Genomic DNA, 22,689 nt, shown 5'->3' with positions numbered 1-22,689 from the left:
AATTCTCTGTCGAGGTCCAGGAGACGGGATACCGAGGCCCCGGGTGTATTTAGGTCCGCTGGGACTCGCTGGGCCGAGAGAATTGCCGAATGATTCGGCGGGGGATGTAGAACGATCTGGTGAAGCGAACGCCGGCCTAGAAAAACAAATTCTCCCGGGCTGCTGGAAATCGTTACCGCACCGACGCGACGACGGATTAACATAGGATGATACCTTGGCTCAGCTATTCATCGAGCTTTTTTCTTTTACAAATTTCTTTCCGCTTACGTCGCTGTGTTATTCGGCGTTGTTCTTTTTACAATGCAGAATTGTTTCTTCGCGTACACACAATGAGATCGAACAACGGGTGTACGCGATCCTTAACTCCACGTTGAGAATTTAACCTTGAGTGAGAGAGTGATATAAGTAAAATCAGTCGAGTTACACTGGATAATTAACTTGAACCCTTTGCACTCGAGTGGTGACTTTGAGGTACATTGAAAAATTGTTACATCACGTTCCAAGATAATTTTTATACTATTAAAGCTTAGATATAAAAAGTTGTTAAAAATCGAACTGCTGTGTGAGAGTCACAAGACTCAATTTCATACGCATGATATGCACTTTGTCATATAAAATGGAAATACTATAAGACTGAAAAGTTAATTTAGATTTACAGTTGAAATAGCTTCGAGCGCAAAGGGTTAATAACGATGTATAAAGTGTACAAAATTTGTTCATCCCTCTCGGAAATGTCGTCTGATTTGCATTCATAAAATGTGGCCGATCGACTGATGATCGAGATGCGTACCAAGTATATCTATAGCAAAACTGAACAAGATAGTTTAAATAAATGTAGACGAGAAATGTACAGATGTATGTAAAATAAATGATATTTAATATATAGAAATAGATGAAATTTAAAAACTAGCTTAACTAGTAACACAAATACTGACAGCACCACGTTCTCTCTAAATTCACGTCCCATCGCGTTTCTTTCCTCTTATGGCACTGTTTTCCGGTGTTATACTTTTTACAGTGCTGAATATTATAAAAAGAAATTGTGCAAAGAACAGCCGAATTCGCGTTCCCGTTTGGAATGCCAGATTTTTAGGTGCATTTCAAAAACGCGACGTTTCTGTTGTTGGTATATTATCGCTTCACAAAGTCGCGTTTGAAACTGCACAATGCGAATTTGTAGATTGTTACGTGTGTAGCGCGCATGAAATTCGAAAGTAACAAGTAAAAAGTGAAATTCGAGGTATACAAATACTGGCCAAACTGCGTTTCCTCTTTCCGTTTTATACAGTTCGATACGCAATGAATTCATCAATACTGTTCGGTATTGTCACGTTCTCGCTACTGTAAATTAACGTTCCATCGCATTTTCTACAAGATACAGTCTTTAATCGGTTAGCTGATAAATTGAACTAACTAAATAAAATTAAAAACTAAAACGGTCATTTCATTACAACTGAATTCTACATTATAATAGCCACGCGTACACTCTTCTTCGACAACTGAAATCAGCTTACAATTTTCACAAAGCGATAAAAAGCGCAATGTTACGCATCTAACGAAAGAAGAATCGTATTCATCATTTCGAATCGAATTTCCGCGAAATTTCATGAACTCTTCCATCGTATCCATTATGCGAACACCCCTATCAACACATTTCCGGTTTCCAACGGATTGCAATTAATTTACATAGGCAGACCATACTCCGCCGGAGGCGCACGAGTATAAAATATTCGATCGAAACATTTAAAACACCGGTTGGGAACATTTTCACGCTGCGGCGGCTTCGATACAATTTCCAACGGGTCCAAACAAGGCTCAGCGATCAACGGTCGCGCGGGAACCGGACAGATTTCCAATTATAGGGCAAAAAGCACGGTCGCCGAAAAATTGTGTCGCGCCAGAATAGTTTCCTGAATAGCCCAAGTGCCCGGAGGGGCACAGTGCAAACAGCGAGATGAAACCGCGACAAATTGAATCATCATCGATATCGCAGGAACGCGTAAACGGTGTGTGATCAAAGTTGCTCCGATTCCAGCGTGGTTGATGAATGGATCGGATGGACCACGAGGGGGTAAAAATGTCGAGTCCTGGACAGAGGTGTGCAGGATAGAAGGGACGGGCTGGGGGAAAAAAGTGTGAAACGGCACCGCGCGTGTATCAGTCGCGGACCGTCCAATAAATTCCGGCGGGCCGCTGAAGTTTGTACTTTGTACAAATTTCGCGGAAACGTGGCGCTACATCCGCGCGGCGAAATTCAACGATTGGCCGTCGGCCGGGCCAACGTTGGTCGGGTCGCGTCGGTCGGCTCCTCTGTCGCGTGAAATATCGTCGCGAGGACGCGCGGCCGACCGAAGACCGTCAGGACGCGGGACTGCGATTTTTCCGCAGCGAAATAGCGGCCGTCTCGTTGGCTGCCGGAATTTATGGCCGACCCAAAGTTCCGTTCCCGGGACAAGGAGAAATCAGATTACCCGTCCGATCAGCCTCTGCGAAGCGCGTTCCGAGTGCCCGTGATCGTCCAGTCTGTCGAGGTCCGGGGATCGACAGGACAACAGCTTTCGGCGAACAAGCTCGACCGGCGGGACCGATAGCACCGATAGATCGCACCGATACCTGTCGCTTTCGATCTAATATCGGCGATAATGAACGGTCTGCGAAAATCGGGCTCCCTTATAACGACGCCCACTATTCCGTCTATTACCATGGTAATGCGCGTGGCTTTCGTCGACGGAGAGCAGCTGCGCGAAAGAGCCGACTGGCCGGCCCGCGTTTAAACGTAAAATTATTAGACACTTCCGTAGGGTTGACCACACGGGCCGAACTGTATCGGCTGCCATTACGTACCGGCCACACCGTCGGATCGGAATATCACGATCTACCGGAAGGCAGCTAACTGAAATTGACCGGCGTCCGGTTCATTAGAATTTAACGTCGGCCAAAGTGAACGCTAAGTGGATCTTTTCGCTTCTCCATCCTCCTTCGTCCTCGTCTAAAACCCGTCCATTCCCCCGCTAATTTCGCCGTGGAAATTTTATCCTGTACCAACGCTTCCCGTGTACCTCGTTCAACACGTGAATTTTATTAATCCCATACAAAAGGTCATTGTTTGTCTGCGGAATCTGTACACTGTCTCCTTGTCATATTTCGATGAATCAGACTCGTGACGCTAATTTCTAGTAATAATCTGTTTAATATGTTATTTTATTCTGTTATCTATTAGACATTCGAGCGAACGTAGGCATAGAATAAATATAAATTTTTGTTTTCTTCGAAGAAATTATTGCGATCGAAAAACTTTTTTAGTGGGATTAACTCTCGAAAAATGTCCCCTTAAAGTTTGAAGTGAGAACGCATATAATTGTCGAAGTTATTGACTACTAAAACGTGCTATGCACATAATTAAAACGGAAATACCGCATAGATGAACAATAAACTTCAACGAGAGGAAGAATACACTAAAGTTTTCTCTGCAATCAAAACGATAGTGAAGTTGAACATTTGGATTCGAATGGCGCGCCATCTTTCACAAAATATACATACATAATTAATTAGGGACGTTTTATTTCATTTCGAGTAAGATACCTGCTTGATTGCACAAATAAGTTAACAAATATGCGGAAGTAATATCATTGCAAGGAAGTCCTAAATTTAGAATGACGTAATGGAGGTGATACCACATTCGAAGACGCATGGCGAGCAGAACGAACGTTTTGCAATGATGATTCTTAATTATAAAAATGCGGTTTACACAGTTTTGTTGCCCATATAATGTCTGATGTGACTGAAGAGAAAATCCGGAAGCAGTTCGCAGCGATGTTACGAGAACGTCGTAACCCACGGCGTTCCGAAGACGTTATTTTACAGCAATGGCGTATAAAATGATCCGTGGAGAAAGCAATAAACTATTATTCAATACCGGAGAACTGGAGCTGAACGAAAAAAAGCGGTCGGAATTGGAAACTACGTGTAAACCGACACGGTATCCACGCAACAAATGACGACGGCAACAAATCCCAGTTACGGCTATGAAAGAAACTACCACGGAAAAATGACACTTCCATAAGCTTCGGCACATAAAAGCACGCGTTTCCATTGTATGATCCATGGGTCTCGCCGCACGGATTACGGTAAGCGCGCCGCAGGGGTGCGAACACAGCTTAATGTTCCTGAGTCGAGCAGAAATGCCGGATAGGGTGGACATTTCAACAAAAATAGACTGCGACGGTGAAATCACCGAAAGCCCCGCAGAGGTTGGTCAGTCGGAATTCGTTTGAAGTTCTTTCCATTTATAATTTCGCGTTTTCCCGTCGAACCTGATTTTTCCGGCTGCCCAAGTTCCTTCCCGTATTACATACGTAATCCCATAAGCTCGTGCCGTTTACTGATTCCATTTTCTTGAAATACCGGTGGACAGATGATTTCAAAGTCTCAAAGTCTCTCTAGTAAACATATCTCTTGAACCGATAAATTTCGCGTTTCATCCAGTAGATTACGAATTCTGTCCTCGTCTGATTCGGTTGTGCGTCGAAACCGTGGGCGATCTTCAAAATCGAAATTTCCTTCGCGAGGCGATGAAACACCTTCTTCGCAAACGGAGAAAAATTATTATTTGCGATAACTTTTGCTGTATTTCCATTGTGAAACTTGTACAAAATTAGTTCTAATTTTATATTGTGTAAAAGACGAAGTACTTAGCGTTGGCTAACGTTTCCAATCCAATGTCATCTCTAGATTAAATTCGATCGTTTAACCATTAACCGGATTATGGAGACCGCGGCGATTCCACGCAACTCCAAACGTTAATGTGATTATTTCAAAGTTCATAAAATCCTCTATCAACTCATCAAGTTTGCAATGTTTCGACGCAAATTTATTTCCACTTAGTAATTTGGACATGTGCAATATTTATTGAAACAATAACTGACGTAACCTTCTTAGTGCCGACCAAAAGAGTCGTGTGTACCTGAGCGAAATGTACGAAACCTGTTTGACATAGTTTGATAAAGTTTAGGAATGAAATTACAACAATTTTGTGAAACCTGATAATTCGAAAATTCAAAAAGCGAGAAAGTAATAAAACTGTTATTTATTAGAAATATTAAGAAAACAGCGTTTCCTCGAGTTTAGCCAGAACGATGTATCTTTGTTGAAAGGATTAAACTCCTCCGATTCGGTCACTGATCGCTCTGCGTTTACGAAACATACCGCGGCACTTATGAGGCCACCGAATGTTATAATCCAATCCCGCAGGGTCTTCATTTTCTAAAAACGATTCGCAGGTTCGACTGTGGCTCAGCGTGGCAGCCAAGACCCTTATCCTCTCGCCACGGACGTTAAACAAACCCCGGTAATCGAGCCCAAATCGATGGATTAAGAATCCAATTGGAAATGTCCGCCCTCTCCCTAATTCACCCTCTAGCCGTCCTCGGTCCCCGCCACCGTGAAATCCCTTGAATCCGAGCTCCACCAACAGCATTCCTCTTAACCACCTACCCAGCACATTCACGATCCTAAAGCGTTCGCCTACATGAACGTTTTTCTGAAATACATTTCCAGAGGCAGCCTCAATGGTGTCGGCGGTGATGGTGGTGGTGGTGGTGCCGGTGGTGGTAGCGGCGGCGGCACCAGCAATAAAGTTTGCTTTATTTTTACTACCCCTCTGGCCAAGTACCGCCCCGTATTTCCTCGGGATATTGACATATCGGGGGTGCCGGGGCTTCTCCTCTTAACGCCCTTTTTACACTGGCACGGAATTTATGTCTTCTTCCTGCGCGTCCTTTTCTCCGACGATCCAGCCCCATCCGCGCGCGCTCTTCTTTTCCTTCTTCTAGCTCCGATCTACATTTTCTCCGGCTCTACCTGTCCCCTACCTCCTTTAACCAACGCGTTCGCAACTCGCCGTTCTCCTGCTTTATCTCGCGTCAACCGAGCCCAACCGTCCTCTTCCTTCTCCGCAGAGTCCTTCGTCCTGTTGGTCCTCCTCCTCGACGATCCCACCGGCTAAGAAGAAGACAATCAATCACGCGCGCGTATCTCCACGTTTGCAGAATCAATCGGAAATCTCTATTAGGCGTCGACTTGGCTCGCTGGGACCTTTTTTACGCTGCAACGTTCCGTTACCAGCCGATCGATCGACCCGCGGTCCCGATAACGCGCGCCATTGTTGGTGTTACAAGTTGTTCGTGGCGGTTTGCCGTCCGGCTCCGGGCAAGACACAGCCTCGCTTCCACGTAGATCGCTTCCGATCTTCGCCACAGGAAGTTATTGCCGACTTCGCCGAAACTAATTAACGCGTTGACTGCAGAAACAGTAGCCCGAACTTTCCACAGACTCGGAGGGTTTTTTTGGACCTTCTGGCGCACGAGTTGCGGGACCCGCGAAGAAAATTGTTTGCTGGTCTTCCGCGACTTTCTGCGTTTGCTCGGCAATCTGAATAAATTTCTGTTCTAAGTGCACTCCGCTTTATGCAGCAGTGAAAAAGATTTATTATTACTGGTTTATGCCAATTTTGTGGTTCCGAATGACTTTTTTCCTCTGTCGGAGTTCAACTTCGAGGATTCTCTTTGTTCAGACTGCGAAAGCTGTGATTATGATTCTTACGTATAATAAATGTGTAGATTCTACCAAGTGCAAGAATGTATTTTCATATATTGTTGCGAACCCTTAAATTTGTTTAATCGATGTTCGAGAGAACTAAAAGCTTCGAAATATTGAATATAATAAAGTGCCATTCGTATTTGAGACAACAACTTTGCTAAAACCTTCGTCAAAAACTCAAGTGATGGAAACTACAACTCAATATTCCGTCACCTAAAAATTAAAAAAATTATAGCTTTCGAAAATTTAATTTCTTTATCACTCACGCGGGACGAATAAGTAAACAATCGCAAGATAGGAGAAAAATCTAAGCTATCGAATTACTATGCGGGAAATATCGCAATTAAAATCGTACGAACTTATGAACCGACCGAATAGTTTTAGTACGACGGAATAGCAAACAGCAAAACATTTCCGTAACCACGATTAAGAGTAGATAATACTACAAGTGTTCCAAGTCAGAGATTCAGAGAAACCAACGCTCTCCGGTTATACTACTGTAATCCTGAATATCGCGTTTGCCAAACAGAGAACGCATAAAAATACGCGTGAACGTACGTAGTCTTTGTCGAGCGTGCGGCCAAAACGACAGTTTATTAATTGACGGATTAGTAGCGGGTTTTCAGCCGCAAAGTCGACAGAGGCAACGAAGGGTGGGTGGCACGTTCGAAAGAAAAACGGACGCGTTTTCCCGGCGAACGAGCAAAAACAATGAGCAATCGGTCGTCCGGGGGTTATATTCCGCCTCCGGTTCCGTTTTTCAGTGCATTTCTATTTATCGGTATCCTGGGACACGTCGGTGTAAGAGGGATGAGGGGAAAAAACGGACAGCGGAGTGGCGTGAACAGCGACGCGCGGAGGAGCAAAGGGAAACGCGTCCGAAAACAAGCAAAGGGGGAAAAACCGTATTATCACAGTCGAAATGTTAAACGGAGAACGGAATCGACGGCGTGAGGGGCGGCGGGGGGCAGGACGCCACCGGTGGAGGGAGGTGGAATAGCCACACACGACAAAGGGTCGCGAATAGACGAGCTCGATTGAACGGCAATTTCAATCAGGCCCAAATGCGCGGAAAACACGATACACCGCGTGTTCCGTTACTTGTGTGGCTCAGCACACGAAGAATTGCGTTTTCTAACCGGCTTAGTATCGTCCGCAGACACAGCCGATCGCGGAGTCGGACGGACAGAGTACTGTAAAATAAATAGGCTCGCTTGTCATTGGAATCCTTCATGTGTGTCCGCGCGTTCCACAATGAATCGACAAAGAATTTAATCCGATCCGTGCACCTGAAGCTACTCCGGTCGCTTTTGTCCGTGCCGGCGTGATATTTGTCGATGCACAGGATGATAGGAGAAAAACACAGATTGTAAGCGATCGTTTGTTTTCGCAACAAATTATTTTTAATTATGCTGATCGAATTGGACGGACTTTTCCTTCCAATTTCACGCTGACGAAACGGGCCTGCTGTTTTCAACTACATACTGCTTCTTGGCGAGGAATAGAGCGACGTTTTGGTTCGCACTTCTTAAAACATTTAATTTATATGTTGATGTTTTTTTTATAAGTGCGAATTTTTACATAATTGTGATATATGAAGAACACAAAATATTTAATAAAATGTACAAACCAATTTTTCAGCGAGTTACTGTGCCCTTAAAAAAATGAAATGTTAATCTGTGTGTGTCAATTATTCATCTTTTTTATTCTTCACTGATCTAATTACTGTGCTTCGATTACTGTGATTAATTCTAGGTAAATAATAACAAAAATGTAAAAACGTGAAATATTCCTTACTAAATTATTTAACATAATTTATTATACATATTTCAATACTTACGATATTATTCGAACAAGGAAAGAATACACGCATTTCACCGATCAAGAAAGTAAGGTTAGAAGTAACACGTGGTTCGCCATGAGAGTTTGCTCGGTAATCGACGCCCGCATCGAAAAAGACATGAAAATTAAAACAGTTACAGTGCATAGATCTTATATAAAAAATGTAGTTTTTAAATATAAATAAAATCATTATATAGGCAGAGTAACCATGAGGTAGCACAATAATTTACCCTAATTGTCGAGCAATCTGGAAAATTATAGAATTTATATTGATTCTGCAATATGATAGTTGAACAGTTTTTGGAAAATCAGAAAATTAATTTGCTTACTTGTATTACCCAAACGAAGTTTAAAGAGTATTATTTCGTGTTGAGAGTTAACTAATTTTAGTCAACTTTGTCCTTCATAATCATACAAAAATCGTGTCCTGATTTCTGCTTCTAATAAAGCTTCTTCTAATACAGCTTCTAATAAAGCTTCTAATAAAAAGTGAATACAACATTTCTGTGTCAACTTGAAATTAATTTGTTACTGTCTTTTGAACGCCCGCATTCTGAGCATCAAAGGTGAACTGTTTAATAGCTGTGGACATAGGTCATAAAGCTAAGGAAATGTTGCGGTTAACTGCAAGGACTTTCCTTTGATAACGCAGTTTCTGACGGCCAATTTCGTAACCCTTCATTCCCATGTACGACGCGATGGGTGCTGGTTGTAACCTTGCTAGATGACAGCCTATCAAACGAGCCATGAAAGATTATTCGCCACGTCGCCGACCTTTTCGACTATATCAATATTTATGTGCGAACTTAGGAACATATTGAACGCGAAATTCAACATTCGACTGATCACGTATGCGGCGTAAAATGTATGACGAGGTGTACTAAACTGAAATATTATATTTTGGACCGAACTTTGAAGTCTCTTCAAATATTTTACGAAGCATTATATGCACATTGATTCCTGAAACTGTTGCAATGGTTTGGCCGCTTGGGTTTAACAGAGAATATTACAAAGGGCAGGGTTCTCAGGTCAACAACCACTGTTGTCTTATTGAACAGAGGGTTTCAATGTTTATGAAACGATTTCGAGATCGTTTCTAAAACCAATTTGAGGCAGAACTATTTCAGTCACTTTTTATGTTTCACATTTTAACAAAATTTTCATTTAATAGATAATAGATTTTAATTAATAGATAAACCTAATTAATAGATAAATTTTAATTCGATTGAATAAAAATTTATCGAATTAGTTGAATTAAATTTTATTTATTAGTCTTTGTCTTTTATCCGTCATCCGAATAATTTGCTGAAATTGATCCTTCTTTCTTCGAAAGAAAAATCTATTTCGACAAAGAATTCTGTTTAACAAACTGAATATAAGGTAGCAACAAAACTTTCATTTGGATAAATAAAGCCAATAAAATAGTTAAAAAATGCAATCAGAATCTCATTCTTTAGAAAAATGTTGTTAAGACTATGTGTGACCAAAGAAATGAGACAAGGTCCATGCTTAATCAGACAAGTGGAATAAGTCAACAATTAATCAGAAACGTAGAACAGTCATGTCTCCGATCGGCCTAGCAGAAACCAGACAACCAATTGTCTGAGTTGGGCAAAATTTTATTCGGATGACGATAAGAGATAAAAACTAAGGAATAACATTTTAACATTACGATAACAATATATCCGAATAAGAATTTATTCCTATAAGAATCCATTCAAAATATAATCGATTTCAATGAAAATTATAGAATAAAAAATGTTTTTCATAGTTTATTGATTAACTTCCTTACTTACCTATAATATGATTTTCCTTTCCGATTTGAATGGGAAAATCGGTTATAGAATTTTTTATTTTAAATAGCTCTGTTTTTATAAAAAACTGTCTCTCTCGCAACGAATGATTTAGTCGAATAAAGAATAAAGGATTATTTAACCCTAGAAAGATAACCATATGACAACGTACGTAAAAGATAACCATACGCTTCAGAGGCGCATGCTTTTCTAAGGCGTCAATTTTATACTAACAATGGATATTTATTTAAGTTAATCTAGTCATTTTAAAGGTTTGGCATTATTGTAAAAATAAAATGCATTTATATTATATTTTTTTATATTTTAAGTAATTTTAAACTTAAATCACTAGACCTCTATGAAAACGGTGCAGTCAGTTGTTTATTTCGCAGGCGCCTCTGCGACGTAGGTTATCTTTCTCGGGTTAAATACATAGAATAATTCGTTTCGAATAACGAGTAATTGTAATAAAATATTCGTCTTAAAGAAATTTTTCTGGATAATTATTTAAGACAAATGTTTATTGACAATTTGTTCACTGATTTGTTCTTTGTCAAAAACTAAATTCGTCCATCAACGGACATCAGCGAATAACCGAGAATTTTGCGGGACAAAAGAAACTGGGCTCGCTTCGAGTGCAGAGAACGTTCCAGATTTCTCGCAGCTTCGTGCCACGGTTTCCTCATGAAACACTTGCATCGAGTATTTCGTCTCTTAATGACCCGCTTTAGACACGACTGTTTAAACTCATTTTCTAACCGTTCTGTGTTTCTTTTCCAGGTCAAGTGGATCTTTGGACAGAAACGACGACAGGCTGCGCCTGCAGTTTTAATTCGTCCAGCAAAGAATGCGCGTGTTGCGTCCCGACCGGAGGATGCAGCTGTGGTGCAGCGTTGCCGGACAGATGCGGTCAGTGCGGACTGGAGGAACACTGCGCCAACAGTAAGCATTATCGTTACCTTCCATCAGCATTCATCTTAATATTCATCGGGTCAAACTAATGCTGAACGCGTGTACACGCTTGCGCAGACAATGACCGTCACGGATACGCTGGAACGAACTTTTCCAGTTTCGAATACTGTCACGGCAGACATTGTGCATTTGTGATACACTTGTGCTCGTAAAATGCAAAGAAACAAGGATGTTAACAACAATTGATTCCATTCATCGCGAGAAATCCTCGGAAAAAATCTTGTTCTGATTTTTCTAAAATTCGCGAGGAAGATTTCGGAACAGCAGAAATGTTTGCGCGAACACTGGTTGAATTTGTGGCGGAGAGTAAACAGTTGTTAGAAAGTTCCCGTACGATTTTCACGGAACTTCGGAGATTTGTAAAAGAGCCAGAAACAGGGAACACATTTTTTTATTGGCGAAGACTCAAGCTTAAAGGGCGAAACCATTCTCCGCGAATTAGCGCCTCCATCGTCACCTCGGAAACTATCGAAGTTTAAATGACCAAGTAATATGGTTTCTCCGCGTATAATGTCGTGTCAAAGGCAGTCTCTTAGAAACTTACATTCAAATAACTTATATTAAATTCCTCTCCTTTGACGGCGGTAGCTAAAAGTGATGCGCACTTAATTCTACGTGCGACATTGTGTATATAATAATATAATATATCACATATAATATATATTACCGAATATTACTACCAAATATGCAGCACAGTTATTACTGAACACAATGATTTCACACAAAATGGGATGATATGAAATAAAAAATTACAAGTGCAAACATACATACCATGAATTTAATTTATTATATTTAAATTTTATGTATTAGACATATATGTAAATTTATAAAAGTTAACAAGAGAAGTAATAAATTCTATTTTTACTGTAATTCCTGGTTGTAACACTTTAATTTAATGAAAATAGCTGTTCGCTGTGGCATTCATTCATCGTTGGATACTTCGCTGCATTCCACGACTATAATAGAGAAAAACGGCTAGTTCGAAAAAACAGGTAACACGAATTTCAGAAAAAAAATCCCGTCGTGTAATTTCACGATCAAAGCAATAAGTACTGCGGCAAGCGAAAGGTTTTCGGATTCGATTCGCGGTCCGATTCTTTCGGATCTCTTGGCATCGCCACGAACTACAACTTCTAGTTAGACCTTTCACTGTTAAACTCGTTAGCAATCCAACTAGCAGTTAGAGTACTGCCGTCTGCCTCCGACGCGCGCCCACCTGGCCAATCGTCTAATTCGAGTATTTACTTGCATGCTAGGCGCGACGTAATTACGTCACTTCGAAAAGGCAACCGCTATCTCTTTGAATCCGTATCGTCATTAGAAACAAGATTTACGCCATTAAGCCGCTATATTCATCCCTTTCGGCAGCGGCTACGCCGCGTATCTCTCAGCCTCTGTTAGCAGTGTCGCGGGAAGAAGTGGAAATTAGAGCGTCTTTGGAGTCTAACGGCTGAGCAACCCCTACAGAGAAACTGTGCTCAGGTAACGCGGGAGCAGATCGAGTAAACGAGGCTAGAATGGTAAGAAGAGAACAGATAGACTCGCATAGAAAGGGGTGAATTCTCAAAGCAGCTTCGGCGGATGCCCGAGAGCGATCAAGACGGGACCTTCTTTCGGATGTTTACGCTGCCGTGCCCGGGGATAATGCGGAAATCCCGCCACCGAAATTGTTATACCCTCTTCCACTATCTCATAACTGATTGCGTTCCGTGGTTCTTTTTGCCCGTCGCTCGTCGATCCCCTCCCATTCGTTAATTACCTCCGACATTATTGCCCTTTTGTTTCATCAATCAAACCTTTTTTTTCTCTCGCAGTCACAGCTAGCTAAAACACACGGTCGCCACTTAATTATTGTAGCCACTCTAATGGCGCGTTGCTTGTATTTTCACCGTGTATCGGCCGCGATCATTCATCCGGAATGGAATAATCATTTCAATTAGTGGTCAATTAACGTGAAAAGTGGCCGCGATTACCAAAATTTCGGAATCCATTTTATAAATACGCGGAAATCGGTCGAACCAGTGTTTACTAATAAAAATGATCTGATCGCTATCGAGGAATTGTGGGTATTGAAATAAGTGGGAATAACTTGGAATAAATGGTTATTCGTGGCTGAAACTTCGTTCCGTTTATAAAATCGCGATGTTCATGCGGAAATCCTATGAAATTGATAACACACAAATTTCATTTTTATTATAGAACACAAGCGTACCGAGATAGTTAACTATATGAATTTCAGTAAAAATGATTTTCATCGAGTGAATATCGGATTTCCTCATTATATTGTAACAGCGCTGAAAATAATTGCATACGTGCGATATCAAATGAAATGCACGGTCGAGTAAACATGTAGGCAATACAAGCGGATACGAGAGTTATTAAAAATAATTGTCGACTAAAAAAAAAATATAAGAGAAATATTAGGTACATTTGTAATTCGATGTTAACCATTCGCTCTCGTGTGGCGGCAATTTTGCGACACCATTGAAGATAAACATTATCATTTCTCTAAATAATTTGTGCGCCAGTTAATTTTGTTATAATTAAAACATTGTTAAAACTATGTATTAAACATGTAAAATTGAGAGGAAGAAATGTTTTGGATTTAGAGTTATAGTAGCTTCGAGTGCAAAAAAACGGTTAAATTACACGACGATGAAACAATTGTTCAATTCTACTTTTCAATCAATTTAAATAATTCTACAATATTATTTTGATCCAATGAAACCCTGCACGAACTATTGCTCTACTCTATGGTACCGTGTGTCGTGTAAAATATAGCGTTCAAGGTTCATCCTCGGACAAACGGTCAGATATTTTTTAGCAGTTCTTAATTGCTGCGGAACTCCGAAGCTAATCTCTCAACGTTATCTTTCCCGGATCTGCCGTTCAGACCAACCCGCTAATATATTTCCCGATGCTACAACGTAATCACAGAAGTTTCCGATAGGACGTCCTTCGGAAGGCAATTAGGAATCGATTCAGACTCCATATGAGACAGACTCGCAAGGTTCTCTGTCGCGACAACTCGTCGCCTTGCTCAGAGAGACGAAGGTCTCTTTTGTCACGACGACAAACCACTGTAAGCAGGAAAAATCGTTATAAGCGACGCAGTGCTTTCGCTCCGTAGTGTCACGCTTCCAAGTGACCTGGATTCTTCACGAATAGTGGCGAGATATATGGAAAGATTTACCGCCTAGACAGTCTTACTTTTAAAGAGGATTTAATTGATGAACTGTCATAGTTACCATTTCGTTTACAATTTCATAGAAATTTTCCCGCAGAAGCGTAAATCTGAATATTGAACAGATAAAATCAGGTTTTTCCAGCCGGAGCATTTATGAAGAGTGTTTAGAACACTGAAATGATCATCGTTGAAAATTATGGAAATAATACGCATTTTAGAAACGGTTTATTTAACATTTCAATGACGATATAAGATAAACATCGAATAATTTGGAACGGACATTCGGCTGCCAAGAGCAACAGGTGCATTCGTTGCCTAGTTAGGAAAAGGATTGCTCGATCGAAGTGTCGAAAACTTAAAATTGTAAACATTTTGTTTTTTACATGAAGGATTCGGAAACGTCTTACAAAATATTTTCATGCAATGAGCCATCATAGAATTTCTTTCGAAAGTGAAATTCTAAACACTGCCGCTTTCTTCGTAATATTTTTTCAATAGATACCGACATAAATAAAATTCACCCTTCATGATTCGAGATTTATATGTGGTTATTTTTATATGATTTGAAAACAGCAAATATCAATCTGAAGATATAAATTAGATTAAAAAGTCTATAATTATATTTTACGTCTACTTAAATTTAATTATAATTATGATTACTATTAAAAACACATTATATAATTCAAGTTTCTATTAAAAATCTATTAAAAAATTTAAATTTCTATTGAAAACATATTACAATTCTATCTAAGAATCATTTACAATTAAAAAATTTCTATTAAAAAATCTATTACAATTAGGTATTCTATTTAAAATCTATTATTATTTAAATATCTATTAGAGAATCGTCTTTACGTCTACACGAATCTTCATAAATCATAGATTGAAACAAGTTTTGCTATATAATAATTTTAATAAATATAATATCTCGGCTAATAGGTCAACGTTGATGCTGACCACTGCTGTTGAAGCACCGATGAAACTTGTGAAAAGTGAAACTTAAAACTATATTTAAAAAAAAAAACAAATTGCGTGAAATTAGATTAAATATCGTTAACTCTTTTTTTAAGGAGCAATAAAGCTAAAACATCGACGAAGCGACTCACCGTGTATTCATTGATTTCACGTTCTTTGTTCCAGTGTGCAATATAACGCTGGACAGCGAGCAGTTAATCAGCAAATCGGGTCGTGGCTTCGGGCAAATAAAGTCGCCGGCACTTGAAGGACCCTCGAGATGTACATACAGATTCGTGCCGGACACTGGTCAGCGTGTTGAGCTACAAATCTATCGATTGATCAACATCGGACGTCATAACGGCACAGCGTAAGTAGCTTTTCCGTTCTACTGTGTGTTACTTCTCCACTTGTGGTCACTCCGAGTCACCGGGCTTCGAGAGAACTATGTATGTGTTCTGAGGTATTTGCCTGTGCCCAGACTATTTAGTTTATTGATCGAGTTGATCGTTCGGAACCACCTGTGCATCGAACTGTAGATTTTGCGGATCCATAAAATGCTTAACCCCTTGTTTAACCATTAACTACTATTGTCCGTTTATGAGACTGTAAATTAATTAATTATTCATCTGTGGTGATAATAGAATTGCAAGAAAAATTGTAGGAAAAGCAACGTTTTCAATTCAATTTCTTCTGTTCAATCGAACTGTCCAAATTGGACACCATCATTATTATAGTATATAGTCTTTTTCTTTACCATTTTTATGTCAGTAATAACGGTCTAATAAATATTAGCGGTCTGTGGGATCGCTGTTGTAATAGTTAAAAATTAATGATGCTCCTAATAGAACGAGACAATATTTATTTCTTGTATGTTTCAATCTACTTTCATTCCTGAATTTTTGTAACAGAAAAATCAATTTGTTTCGATGTAGAACAAATTTCATTTTTAGTAGATCTTACACGAAATGTTTATCACAAGTCTAACTCACTGTTACAGTGCAAATGGTTAACTAAACTCACCATGCCGATGAAAATGAGCGATCTCCTATTTTTTATTTTCAAATTGTTGAAATTATGAATTCCCAATCTTAAGAAACAATCGAATAAATTCCTTTGTTGAAGTTCTATTGTAATAAATAGACTGCGGATTTTATGCAGTCTAAAGCATACATGCAGCAAGATTAAAAGAACTTTGCTTTTTGGAATTAGTGCAGAAAACTTTTATCCATGTTGATTCGCGAGTTAATAATAATTATTTACATATCCGAGAGTTTGTATGAAAATGTTCGCATGAGTTAAATAACAAGCGTATTTAATATTCACCTGAATATGTGAGATAACATGAACAAGTCTAAATATTTCATGCATAATTAACTGCCGCATTATTTCTATAGTATTGCTGTTTAAACACGGTTTATCTTTCAGTCGGTAAATACATCGGCATGCAGATACGCAATTATGAAAGAATGTAATCGAAACGGTGAATCGTCGGAATATTAAAAAATGTCACTTTTACAGAAACATAACTGATCCAACGATGTTTAATTATTGCCGAAGCATCAACATCAATAATCGAACGCACTGATAACGCTCGTATAATGCAGTACTCCATTGGGACATGTTCCTATGTCGAAAGAATTGGATTTGGTCACATTTCAGTTAATTGGCTACAACAATTGAAACATGTAACGGTCAAACGGTATTATAAAACATATCGCTGATACGGCCGCGCATTGATAATTGTTTTGTTATTGTCATACCGCGGCGAGGTTTCAACGTTTCTCGCACATCACTACAAAAGCAGATTCCACATTGATTGGCTGGGGATGCGGTACTAATCAAAAGTGTTTTTAATCACATCTGCCAGACAACTGCTATTTTATTCCATACTTTTAATTGAATTACCTGCGCGTTTCCTCGGCCTGAAAATTGTTATTACAATAAATCCGGAGCCGTGATATTTGTTCCGCGGTGTATTTTTCATACGCGGAACGATACATTCTGCGTGTCACTTCAAACGGAAATCGCGGAGCGAAAACAACGGCCACGGTCGGGCTGTTGAAACATCATCATTCCGAAGGGTTCGATTTTATTTAACGAGCAAGCGAGACGAGCAAAATTAATTACTAAATCCAGAGAACGCAAATTATCAATCCTTTAATGAACCGATGTTGTTAACAAATAATACCCGGTACCGGTACGTAACATTTGACACTTCTCTAATAGAAATACTATAATCGGTAAACCGAAAGGATAACATAGAAATTTATTAAAAACAGATTTTCAGTGATCAGGATTTTTATGGGATTAATTAATCTCTCGTGCTGTAATAACGAGTCGGGCTCGTTATATAAAGAGATTCATATATAATCCACTAAATATGAGTGTTATTTGTTTGTTTCAAATCGATACAAAATTTCATTCTGTTTCTGTTGTCAGTGATATTAATACTTTTAGGGATCAAGTTATTAAGAATGAAAAATCATGTAGAGTTTATACTTCCCGTCTTATTCATAGGTTAGGTTCTACTATTGAAGACACGTCTTTTATTTTTACCTTTCTTAACCTAAAACTGCATAATTATCGGAAATCGATTTATTATATGATTATTATTGTTTCGTATTGTATAAATCCGAGGTGTTACACCTCGAATGCGTTATAATGAATCAATACGTTCATGAATAATTCTTTATCCAAATACCTTTCCGTTGAATATTATATTCGAATAACGTACTGAATGTATGCCAAATAATAAATAATTGTTATTCGAATAAAATGTTCGACTATAAAGTATTCATTCGGATGATTATTTTAGATAAATATTTATTCGCGTAATGCTCAACTCTGGTATGAACCAAATAATAAAACAGCCCACTCACGATAATGCCATTCAAGGGCTTAAATAGCGATTTCTGAATGATCGTTTAGCACTGAAGGGAAGGTAAGCGAATCGGAGAGCGTGTTTAAGGTTACTGTTAATGCAGTTTATTGAATTGTTATCGATGAGCGCGGGCGCGACTAGCGTGGTGTCGTAGGACTAGCAACTTAGGACAGACTGAGCTTTTGGAGTTGCGCGTTTGTCTCTTTTATAGTGGAAAAGAAGAAAGGAATAGATGGATCTTCGTAGGAAAGAATTGTTTTATTAGGGGTGCGTGATTTTTAGGGAATTTTGAGGATTAGGAACGGTACTTGTTTTATTGCTAGCGGCCGCGCTCAGGTAGAGGGATGCGACGCCACAATCGTTTTAACAATATCGTGCAGCTTAGATATTCATTCATCGAACAGGTCATTCTATTATTTTTCTTTCTATCCCGAATCGAATCCTAGCTGTCCCGATTGCGTGGCTCGCCGTATCGCGTTACTTTACGTGCGATCGCGGACAAGGTCGTTGCACGTGTCCCCGGTTTTCACACTCGAAGGCGAAGTTAAACGGCGGCTTATGGCTGCGGATATGATTGGAGATCGCTTGTGTCGATGGCCGTTTCAATTTGTCATACTTCCGCTTTTACAGGGGCCACCGCCGCCATCGGGGCCACTTAAGTCCTGGCTCTTCAACCTGTGTGTAGATCGGTGGTATGGGACCCGGGCTGGGAAGGTCTCGAAAGAAAAATTACTGTTTCTGGAATCGTCTCCCCGTCCGCCACCCTTCTCGCCTCTGCTCGACCAGGATACCGAACGAAGTTCATAGTGGCTGGGAAAGGCCTTCGACAAGCCTTGCGAAAGTTCTTACAATTTTTCGACAAGACCCCGACCTCCATCTCGGACCTTTTCTCCTCGGGCAACCTAAGTAGAGCTTAGAACGTGAATGCACGGGGCGTCCCGGGCGCAGTTACTTCGGCTCCTTCCCTTCATCATATTGGACAGGGTGTGCATAGTAATGCGCTTGAAATGCATTTACAGTGTTCGATTACTCTTCTCGGGTTTTCAGTCGTCCAAATACGTTGGAAACGAAATAGTTCTCGGAATCTTGAATGTATGACTTACTCAAGAAAATGGTAGCCGTGCAGAGATAATTCCAGGTGACGGAATCGGTATAATTGAATAGGAGACACGGTCGAAAGCAGAGTTGGACAGTAACCGATTATTTTGTGATCATATTTGTAGTTGAACACATTCTATCAATCAATCAGTAATCATGATTACTTTTGGTAATCTACAGAGTGATCCATAATTAAGTTAACACCTGGATAGGTTCCTGAGGTTTTTTCAAGTAACTTTTCCCTTATCGAATATACATATAATCTGCGGCTTTGTTTACGAGTTAGTCACGAAAAACAGTTAATCATCAATCAGTAATCTGCAATCTTGGACGAATGATTAATTTATCTTCCTTCGTCACTTGTTATTGGATCCAGATGAGGGTCCTAAATAAAAAAGATATTCCGTCGAGTCATGAAATACATACAGATTTTCTAAAAACTGTTCAGAATTATTATTGACTATCATAATACCAAATTTTTCAGTTATTCAGAATAAAGAAAGTAACGATTACATAATTAATGATCAGTCTTCCTTCTCTATAAATTTGATGATTGCTATTTTAAAGTTTAAGACTCTATATTAACGTAGTGTTTTAAAAGTATTATATAAACGATTTTTATGCAAGTACCAACCTAACCTAAACAAAATAAAATATTGTGTCTCTTCTCTATAAATTTGATAATCATTCACTTTGTGTTTAAACTCTACGTTAATCAAGTGTTTTGAAATGATGGTAGAAACAGTTGTAATGGAATTAACTGTTTTGAAACATATTCATGGATTTAATTTTTGAATTGCTTGAACGAGTCGTATGATGGAACGATAATAATCCAACGTACGTCGGTGGATTTTAAAAAAGTAGAGAACTGCGTGAAAGTTAGATGGAACGGTAACATTGGAATATCTCATCTGTGTGGTGAATTCTAACACGATTCTCGCTGTGAAGAATGCGCCATTTGTTATACGCCGCGGAGAAAGCGTGACCGTTGTTCTACAATGGGAGAAAAGATAAACGTCACGAAGAATAAAAATTCGCTGAAACCACAGCAGCGCGACAATTATTAAAAGTGTCTTTGTCATTTTTCTTCGGTAAATGAACTCGAAATTAGAATGTACAATCATGAAATGTAATCAAACGCGTGTAAATCAGTACGATGTACTTACTATGAGAAAGAGAAAACCGAGAGTAACATGAGTTCCATTCAAATGTCATTATACAAAGAGCTTCATTTTGTTCATTGAGTCATACTTCTTTTAAATTCAACCTTTTCGCAGTGCTCTGTTTGAACTTCATTAATTGCGTCCATATTTAAATTTCCATTGAAATTGGAAGTGTGTTCTGTTAGTGCCACGCTATTTCGATCGAAATATCCATAACTCGCTAATGGATAAATCAAGAACATCGCTTCAAGCTTCTATTGGATCGTTCGGAAAGTTGTTCCGTTTTTCAAAAAAATTTCGTTTTGTACGCGTATTAAAAAAGCGTTTGATTCAGTATCTTAACCAACGAGAAACGGAACTGCTACGAGCAAAAGATTGCAAAGCTATCAGAAAAATCTCGAAAAGTTTTCCTTTTTTTTGCTTCATACGTGAAAAAATCGTCCTTCATTATCTCGTGAAACAACAGATTTTCTATTAAGTGAGACCTCGAGTCGAACCTAAACGATGACAAAATAGGGAACGTCCGTCTCTTCTTTAAATCCATAAATCGATATATGACTCGTTAATCCATAAATTTTAATTATAATCTAGAATACAAGTCTTTATGTATAATTAATTGCAAAGTATGCGGTCGCCAATAACGTCGCTGTTAATGCGACCACGCTAAAATAAATAAACTTATGATTATTATAAGTTTATTATGAAATAATAATGATAGTAATAATAATCATACTAATAATAATTAAATTTTCCGAATGATCCAATATATGCAACAAAATTGATCGCAGGAATTTCGCGAATACCTTTCTTCCGCGTCTTGATATAACCAGTTACGCAAAGTTTCTCCTACGGCACTCTCTGGTCCTGTTTATATTTCATCTAGCCTACAGGTCGCGAAATTGTTCGCACGGCAAAATGTTTTCCACGCGAAGTCACAAATAGACGTTCTCATTTCTCTTCACGCTCGCAAAATTTCAGCGCGCGCCCGAAAACCCGATACGAGCGGCGTTTGCGCAAGACGAATTGCGGAATAGAATACGCTCGACGAAGGTAAAAATAATGCACGAGCTGCAATAATTTCGGATGAGCGTGTAGAATGGAATACACATTATGGCCTTTCGATAGATTCACCCGCGATACTGCTCGTAGATAACTGAAATCCGACGTTCATCGACGTAACCCGTGAATGCATCGCGCCGACGCGACGTCGACGAGAGCAGCACTTAGCCTGTCAGTTTGCCTGTTTCGCAGTATCGATAACTTCGCTAATTCCCGGCCACGGTTCACCATTCTTTGTACTGTCTCCTCATCGGAACAGAGAAGAAAAAAAAGCGGCCGGCCGAGCTACGAACGTAAAGTTTCGCCGTTCGCAAAACTTTCTTCGTCCGAAAGCAACAAACATTCAGCATTCACGAGCTCGTTCATTACGGCTATCCTTCTTTCGCTTCTCGCCACTGTATTTTTCAAAGTTGAACGATTTATCACCGCCTCCGCCGGCCCGGCCTTGCTCTAACTAAAAGCGCCGTGAATAGACTCCTAAAAAATAGAAAAGCTCGCCCTGAAGTTTACCCGTTAACTAAAGCAGGCCGGCCAGACGGCGGGCATGAAGCGAAAAATATTGTTACACGAGCGTACAAGGGCTACGTACACTATACAACCCCACCTGTTTCTTGAACGCTGCCGTTTGAGAAACTGTACGGCCACGGGGAAATTGCAAAACGCCGTGTTTCGCCCACGGGGTCGCCGTTTTCCTTGAAACGCTATCGCGCGGCCCGGTGAAACCTTAATGTCCTGTTGACTCTATCGCGTGCATCGCGAAAGGTCTGACAACCGCCGGTGATGCGGCTGAACGAATCTTACGAACGCGGCGGAACCACGGTTTCGCCCCATAATTTCTCGAACGGCAAATATTTTATATTTTACAACGTTCTCGAACGACGTGCACGAGCTTCTTATAGCATTGCTAACGTAAGGTTGATGTCTCAATTTTGGATCATTTAGGTGTTCGCTAGTCAGGAAATAAGATATAAACAATCTTTTAGGACTTGAAGTCCCTATAGAGAGAGAGAGAGAGAGAGAGAGAGAGAGAGAGAGAGAGAGAGAGAGAGAGTAATGTATTATGTACTGGTTTTTAATTTTCTTTGACCAATTGATATCTTTTAGGACTTGAAGTCCCTATAGAGTAATGTATTATGTACT

The 22,689-nt window shown here is 39.7% G+C and overlaps 1 protein-coding gene across 4 annotated transcripts in view; it reads left to right on the top strand.

Moving 5' to 3' along the window:
- Positions 1-22,689, top strand: part of LOC117229670 (uncharacterized) — a 447,677-nt gene that overhangs the window by 164,587 nt on the left and 260,401 nt on the right. For all 4 annotated transcript variants that reach the window (XM_033486300.2, XM_076520036.1, XM_033486299.2 and 1 more), the window contains 2 exons: positions 11,013-11,174; positions 15,532-15,715. In XM_033486300.2, coding sequence (XP_033342191.1) covers positions 11,013-11,174; positions 15,532-15,715 — 346 coding nt within the window. The remainder of the gene's footprint in view (positions 1-11,012; positions 11,175-15,531; positions 15,716-22,689) is intronic.

The sequence above is a fragment of the Megalopta genalis genome, chromosome 3, assembly GCF_051020955.1.
Source record: "Megalopta genalis isolate 19385.01 chromosome 3, iyMegGena1_principal, whole genome shotgun sequence".
In the NCBI taxonomy this organism is placed as follows: Eukaryota; Metazoa; Arthropoda; class Insecta; order Hymenoptera; family Halictidae; genus Megalopta; species Megalopta genalis.
Note: the sequence above shows the minus strand (reverse complement) of the source record. Positions and strands in the feature narration are given on the sequence as shown.